We start from the raw sequence: 7,886 nt of genomic DNA, 5'->3' as shown, positions 1-7,886 counted from the left end.
AACAGGTATCAGTTACCTTTTTTTCTGTGCACAGAAGAATGAAGCAATGCCTCCAAAAGTACAGAGTCATTTGTAGTTGAATTATCAGCTAGTCAGGAAGGATAACTTCCCACCTAATCACCCAAGGTGTGACTGATTTAGGTGAATTGCAAGGATTTGCACTCTGGAGCAGCTGGAGCCACTAACCATTAGGGAAGGAATACCAATCTACATGAATTAACCAACTCTTCAATAACAGCTATTGTTGTGCTTCTAACCCAATACCTTGTGTGCACGTAGATTTGAGCCCAAGACAGACTGTAGACCTTAGCAACACAAACCCAAAGATCTCTGAATCAAAAATATTTCATAATTCTTTTTCAAGAATACTTTATCTTATCTTGCTGTCACTTAAAAGAAATGGGAAGAAAGCAAGTATCTATACGATTTTCAGGGTTTAAAAGTTCTCTAGATTGAAGTTGCTTCAACAGAGGAAATAAGCAGATGGAAGCACAGGCAGGCTTCGTGCACGAGCATTGTTAGTTGTGTGGTTTTGTAGCTTTCTGGACATTTTACTTTCCTGTCTAAACTTTTTTTAAACGTTTTTGTTTTGTATGCTTACTGTGCATAAAGTGCTGTTGGAATGATAGGGCAATATGAGTGTGATGTGGCATTTCATTTTTTTTTTGTAGTAAAAACATGAGAAGTGTTAGACTAGGCTAGGCTTTATCCAGGTTTGAAAGAAAAAAAAAAAAGAGTATTACTTTTCATGTAAAATTCTAATTTAATGGGCTTTCTCTTCTTAAGGTAAGTAATACTAAAATGGGCTCATGATGTGGTTAGCCTATAATTAATTACATGGTAGTGATTTAATGTGGTGAGAAACTTAGGAGTTTCATGTCTCTGAAGCAAATTTGTTCAAGAAGACATTAAAGACATTCTGTGGAAGTTGAAACATTCACAGCGTCAGTTAGTTTGAATTCATCTGAAACGCCATAGAAAAGACTTCACAGGACTGGGCAAAGCTAAGTTAATACAGCCTGCAGTGGGGCGGTAATTCTGTGGGGTGTACAGCGAACTTTTATTTTTATTAGTATATTGGATTTTTGTTTGTTTAATCACCAGGTGCTCTAAATGTATGGTTTTATTTAATCCTTCCTGTTCTGGTGTTCTTTTGCAGGTAATTTTCTATGACAGTGATTGGAACCCAACAGTAGACCAGCAAGCCATGGACCGGGCACACAGGCTGGGTCAAACAAAACAAGTCACCGTGTACCGGTTGATATGTAAAGGCACCATTGAGGAGCGCATCTTACAAAGGGCTAAGGAAAAGAGTGAGGTAGGAATAAAGAAACTGTCTGGAACAAGAAGTTACAGAAACGGTATCAGAAAGCACATACCAAAATTAGTAAAGAAACAGAAAAAGTATCTGCAGGGAGACAGAAGAGAAGCCAAAAGGGAATGTCTTTGTTTGAATAAACAAATCTGTGTCCCTAACACAGCAGCATTACAGCTGTGTTATATGAACTAGGAAGAAAATGATTTACACTGTGACTTCATGAAAACTGTTCCTTATGATGCAATGAAACTACTCGGGCTTCTTTTAAGACTAGAGCATCTGTCTTTGCTGTGTTAGGGCTACTGATTCCTCTCATGTTATACTGTTACACCACAGCTGGATTATTTTTTTTTTTTGAAAGAAATTTGGAGGTAATCAGGTGAAAATTAATTTGAGGTATGAGGGTTGCCGGAAGAGCTCAGTGTCCTGCAGGATCAAGTAGCAAGTGTATTAGAAACTTTAAACCTCATGACACTTTATTGGCAGGAAAAAATTAAGCAGATTCACTTTCTTTGGTAGCAGTAGGTATACTATATAAAACATTCACATGTTTTGTGTAGTCAGGGTTTCTTTTAGCTTTTGGCTTAATTAGCTGCTCATCATGGTGCTGCAGCAACTGAAGCCTCTCCAGCTGAATGCATTCACTTTTCCCTTGTTGAAACTTAGCCATCTTCTCTAGGATACTGCACTAGAGTCACCTGATAATCAACCTAAAAATAAAGTGTAGTCTTTTTGCTGGTGATCTAAATCATCAAAATTGGCTTATGCTAAAGCTTGTTCTGTTTTCCTAAGTTACAACGGGGTTTTTTTGTTTCTTTTTTAATATACTTGTGGTCATAGAGGTTGAGTGAATTGCTTAAACTGAGATACTGACTCAATATGGAAATTTAGTTTTCAGTCAAGGAAACTAAAAGTGTTGTGGCCTTTAAGAATGTGATCCGCATGATTCTGTCTGCAGATTACTTGAAAAATTGGACTGATAATTTATACCTGCCAGGAGTACTGCTGTAATAGTATTAATACCATTATCATTTGTTGTTTATTACATGGTGCTTTACAAGTGCAGCTTTGCACAAGGGCTGGCAATTTCCTGCTTTCTAGCTCAGTTGCTTCTTATATTTTATACCCTTAATTATACTCTTAATAAAATCTTCCCTGAAATTCTGCTACTAACTTTGGTATGATAGAGAAGTCAATTCTGACTTACACGGATGCACTGGCATCTTTTTTTGGCTGGCTTTCGGTGAAGGGTAGCGAGAACGGTTTGTGGCTGGTTTGACTAATTTTTCCTCTTTTTTTTTTTCTCTCTTGTTTTTTTTCCTTCTAGATTCAACGAATGGTGATTTCAGGTGGCAATTTCAAACCTGACACCTTGAAGCCAAAAGAGGTGGTCAGCCTTCTGCTGGATGATGAGGAACTAGAAAAGAAATGTATGTGAAATCTGTTGTACCATTTTCCCCATCTTCCACTTCATTAGTTTATGAAATCTGCATTTTTATCACTACAAACACATGTATTGCTGATAACAACTTCTGTTTCCTGGCTCTTTGTGTATTGCCAACTCTTGTTAGTACAAGCTGGTTTCATATCACTGCTGAGCTGAGAGATGAAGTTGTGTGAGAGAGATGATGGTGTGATAAAGTTTTTGTTGGCACTCATTCAGAATCATTGCATTGTTCCTGAATGACAGAGCTTTGACAAGGATTATGTAGGTCATGACAGGAAAAGTTTTAGTAAAAATGCTGTATTTCATCATACTTTTGAAGCTGTATTACAGGTATATGCTTTTATGTTGCTTGAAAGAAGAGTTTCACTGTAAGACTTTTTAGTAATTTGGATACAAATAGTGTTAATACAGTAGTGTTTTCCATGTGGTTTAGTTTTAATACAGCTGACTCTTCTTCACAGTTCTATTAGAACTACAATTTCTTGCAAGATTCAAGGATATGAAATACCTTTCCAGTGGTGACAACTCTGTATTTCTCTTCTGACAGTGCGTCAGCGTCAAGAAGAGAAGCGACAGCAAGAGGAAACAAATCGTGTGAAGGAACGTAAACGTAAAAGGGAAAAATATGCTGAAAAGGTACTTCAGTGCAAAGAGGTTGCCTGTGTCAGTGATAGAGCCGGAAGAGCTTCAGGCTCGCTATTATGTGGTGTGGAAACGTTTTACGCAAAGGCAGTCTAATGAGTAAAGCCTTCTTCCCTTCACCATTGAACATCAATCTGTGGCACTTCCTCACATAGAAAAGGGATATTACAAAATACATAGTGCATAGTTATCTGTATTTTAATATCATTAGCAACTTCAAAAAAAAAAAGGAATTACTGCATACCCAAACAACACTGTAGATCACCAGTAGTCTACAGGCAACAATTTGAGAACTCGTGCTTGAAAAAACAAAATGATCAACTGGTCATTCTTTGGCATATAAAATGGTAACTTAATCAAAATACTGTTCTGCAAGGACAAAAAGGGAATGTAAATGAAGCACCAAACACAGATAAAACATATAGTTATGTGGCTTCTGCGGAACAAAGGAAGATCATTTGTTTAAAAAAGATCATTAAAATTAGTTTATGAAAATTCCGAGTTTTTGAGACAGGGAGGTTTTGCCTTAATTGGAATTTTGTGCAATGATAAAGTATTTCAAGCTCACTCCAAAAGGTAATGGAAATCAAAGTAATTCTGTAAGATTAATTCTTCATCCTTCCAGCTACTTTAGGAAGAAAAAAAACCCAACCAACACTACTTAAACGTAAAGAAGGGGCCGTTAAGGGATCTGTTACTGTGTCATTCAGAAACTTGTTTTGGGTAATTCTGGACATGGCATTCCTTGAGTAGTAACACTGCATTAGATGTTGAGATTTTGGGTTGCTTATTCCTTTTCTTCTGTTTTATTGTCTTTTTCATTCCTGGTATTCTTTTATTTATTTCAGAAGAAGAAGGAAGATGAATTGGATGGGAAGAGAAAGAAAGAGGGCATGAACCTTGTGATCCCATTTGTTCCCTCAGCTGATAACTCCAACCTGTCTGCTGATGGGGATGACTCCTTCATTAGTGTAGACTCTGCTATGCCCAGCCCTTTCAGTGAGGTAAGACTTGCTGCTGCTCTAAACTATTTACTATTTCAGTTGTGGTCTTATGTCCTGTAGGACTCTTGCTTTCTGATATTTTAGCTCGCGTAGAACTTTGAGTATGTGGGGAAGTGAGATGTCTTAAAGGTGAACCATGGAAACGAAAATAATTAATTGAAAACATAACAGCTGCCTACAGCTCCTCATGTTATTTGATGTTCCATTATTCCCCTCTTTCTTTGCTCTCTGCCTCCCTTTTCTTATAGTGAGTTCATACCCTGACTGCTCCCTTTCAGGCCCTGAAATTTTCCCATTCCTACTTTTTTCTCCCTTTTCCCTGTTTTTATCATGTTCATGTTTATAACCATGTGCTGCCTTCTATACCAATACGTTCCATAGCAAGAACAGTCTCTTTCTGCTCCTGAACCAAGTATCCCTCAAATAGCTCCTTGCTGTTCAGTTTCTTTGTAAGTACTCCTTGTTGGTCTCATCTACATCTCTTTATCTGCTTCCTTCCTTGCTTCCGATTCTGAATTAGTATGTTGGGGTTTTTTCTCCGGAATTGAAATTTCAAATTCTCAGTGTCACACACCTTATTTTCCTTCATCTTTTTGTAAAGAATTGCAAACTGGATTTGGCAGCAAATATATTTTGTTCTATGCCATGTTCACGAAGATTCCTGTGTTGTATTGTTCCCTTATTGACAAATATTTTTATTAGCAGTAGTAATAGGATAAGAATCCTATTTTTCGTCTCTCTTGCAATGGAAGATGCACAGTTTAACAGCAGTTTTCTTAAATCTCGCTGAGACTGTTAGTTTCCTGCTTCTAACTTAACATCTGTTTTCATCAATTGAAATTAAGTAGCTCCTGGAGGTCTTTACTGCTGCTCAGCATGTAAATAGAGGGTGTGGTGTGATTAGGCAGATTATGTGTCATGCTGCTCGGCTCACATAGAGAAAATGAGAGAGAACAGAACAAATACCAGTTAATTACTTGTGATTGTATGCCTTTTAAAGATCTTACTATGTTTGTACCCTTCCTCTTCCTAACCTGCGAAGCTAACGGCTTTGTTCTCTGTCATGTTTAGATATCCATCAGCAGTGAACTACATATGGGCTCTATCCCTCCCGATGAGAGCAGTAGTGATATGCTTGTGATTGTGGATGATCCAGCTTCTTCAGCACCTCAGTCAAGGGCAACAAACTCTCCTGCTTCCATCACTGGCTCGGTTTCAGATACCATGAATGGTCAGTCATTTTGCCTTAACTTACTACTAACATTTATTAAACATTGACTTTGTGTGGCTAGGTGATGCATTTTCTGCATTTTAACCGGAGTGTATGCATGGTTGGCAAGATTTGGGGAAAAAAATGCCTTTTCATTGAGAAATTACTTCTGATTTGGTAGGAAATCTGTTTATAGTCTCTCATTCACCACACTTTCCTCTTTTCTGTGTTAGTTACTCTGAAAAGTTTCGTCCTTTGTTTTCTGTGTTATAGAGGGCACCCCTTCCATTATGTGCATATTACCAAATTACAGACAACAGAACTACTAATCTCTAAGCTTTCCCTTGAATTTGCTGTTGGGCTAATAGTGGAGCAGCTGTAATTTTAAATAACAGCGAATGTTTTTAACTACCGCAGTTTTCTTGACTGAAATCAGTAGAGCCATAGTTCTTGACAAGTTTATTTAGAGGCAGCAGATTGAAGAAACTTCATATCTATCTTCAAGTAAGAAAATGCTTCATCCTGAAGTAGAACCCAGTATCCTCCACCTATTTGTGGATGGGATTCATAATAATAATGACAAGTAGTTTGAGTTAATAAGATGTGGTTAATGAAGAGTGAAGTTCTGTATATATAACTTCTTTTCATGGGATCACTGCTTGCTAACAGTGTCCGTATTAATGCAAATGAAAAATATCAGTTACTAGGAACAGTATTAATGTAAATGGTAGGTAGCTGCAATGCTGCATTCATTTGTGAGTTGTCTGAAATACCAGAGCAGTTATTGTTTCAACATTCTTTTTTTGTTAAGGTGTTTCAATGCAAGATACACCTCTCACTGGGAGAGGCCAGTCAGGTCGAAGCCGGGGGCGTCCTAAAGGTTCGGGTGGCGGATCAAAAGGCGGCACTGGGAAAGGCAGAAGCCGGAAATCGATAGCGGGAAGTGCAGCTGCAATGGCAGGTGCCAAAGCAGGGGCCGCGGCAGCCTCTGCAGCAGCATACGCAGCCTACGGGTACAACGTCTCTAAAGGTATGTGGGGGCAGGACAGGCAGCAGACTACCCAGAGCAGAACCAACCACATGAGTTCGGGTGATAGTTGTTTACAGCCAGTCAAAAAATAGATAAAAAGTGTTTTATTGTTGGTATTGCTTCTCTGTTATATTCTGAGATGCAGGCAGTACACAATGTGACATGGTAATGGTGTGAGAAGATAGCCAGTTTCATTGCAGATGTCCTTGAGAGGCTGCTCCTGCAGAAGCTTCATCTGCCCTTTGAATTCTCTCATACCAAATGTTTTTCCTCTTGTTTTTTATTTTGGTGTCCAGACAAATCAGACAGTGTTGTTTATCCCATGGGTATGGCTGTGGCTTTACTGCATTGCTGTGACATTGAACTTTACAGCATCAGGTCCCAAAATCTGCTAAACTGATGGTGACGGAGCTTCAGCTTTACACCATGGTATAACTGGAAGATGTTTTGTATCTTAAGGACGTCCCTCTTCATTAAACTGTCATAAATCATGAATACAGGGTGGTCTTCGGACTGATTGTTAGTATATTGTTTGTTGTTGGAAGAGCCACAAGTGGAATAACATGCTTACGTAGAATTTGATTCTCTTTTCCATTGCTAGGCATGTCTGCAAGTAGCCCTCTACAAACAGCAATTATTCGGCCTTCTGGACTTGCAGATTTTGGACCTTCAAGCGCCTCTTCTCCCTTGAGCTCCCCTTTGAGCAAAGGAAACAGTGTTTGTGGGACCCCTAAAAGCTTAAACCTGACCAGCAGTCTCATATCAGAAACTCCAATTCGGAAGCAAAGCAAAGGTGCCCACACCTCAGGTGGTCGGTAGTAATTTTGAACCCCCAAAGCTTGTCTGAACTGCGTTGGCTTTGAGAGTAGACTACCCTGCCAGTTGAAGGCACGCAAACGAACGCCTTGTTGCTGTCCAGCAAGTGTGTGAACAGAAAATCAAAGCACAATGGGAGTGGGTGGTTTATGTGAGCACTTTGATTATGTGTATTCCAAAAAACTATCTTTGCATATACTGCGAGAAGGAGGGAACGGAGTCTGGGGTAACTGGTAGAGTGTCAGCTGGTGTTTTATTGACACATCTGACAAACGTTACCGAGAAAGCACTCAGCAACTGCATGCAATATCCTGCAGCTGAGTGTGCGTGAAGTCACACCAATATACTTTCTCTCTTGTAGCTTGAGGTGGAACCCAGCGTTAGTTTTAACCTATGAAATCAGTATCCCCAGGAGTATC

The 7,886-nt window shown here is 39.0% G+C and overlaps 1 protein-coding gene across 1 annotated transcript in view; it reads left to right on the top strand.

Annotated features, from left to right (window-relative positions):
- Positions 1–7,669, top strand: part of INO80 (INO80 complex subunit) — a 58,436-nt gene extending 50,767 nt beyond the window's left edge. The window contains exons 29-35 of the mRNA XM_009895684.1: positions 1,160–1,318; positions 2,646–2,748; positions 3,313–3,401; positions 4,256–4,411; positions 5,483–5,642; positions 6,433–6,651; positions 7,253–7,669. Of these exons, the coding sequence (XP_009893986.1) occupies positions 1,160–1,318; positions 2,646–2,748; positions 3,313–3,401; positions 4,256–4,411; positions 5,483–5,642; positions 6,433–6,651; positions 7,253–7,470 (1,104 nt within the window). The 3' untranslated portion in view covers positions 7,471–7,669. The remainder of the gene's footprint in view (positions 1–1,159; positions 1,319–2,645; positions 2,749–3,312; positions 3,402–4,255; positions 4,412–5,482; positions 5,643–6,432; positions 6,652–7,252) is intronic.
- Positions 7,670–7,886: the final 217 nt, after the last annotated feature.

Source organism: Charadrius vociferus, unplaced genomic scaffold (assembly GCF_000708025.1).
Source record: "Charadrius vociferus isolate BGI_N301 unplaced genomic scaffold, ASM70802v2 scaffold111, whole genome shotgun sequence".
NCBI lineage: Eukaryota > Metazoa > Chordata > Aves > Charadriiformes > Charadriidae > Charadrius > Charadrius vociferus.
This window is presented reverse-complemented; position numbering and strand designations above follow the sequence as displayed.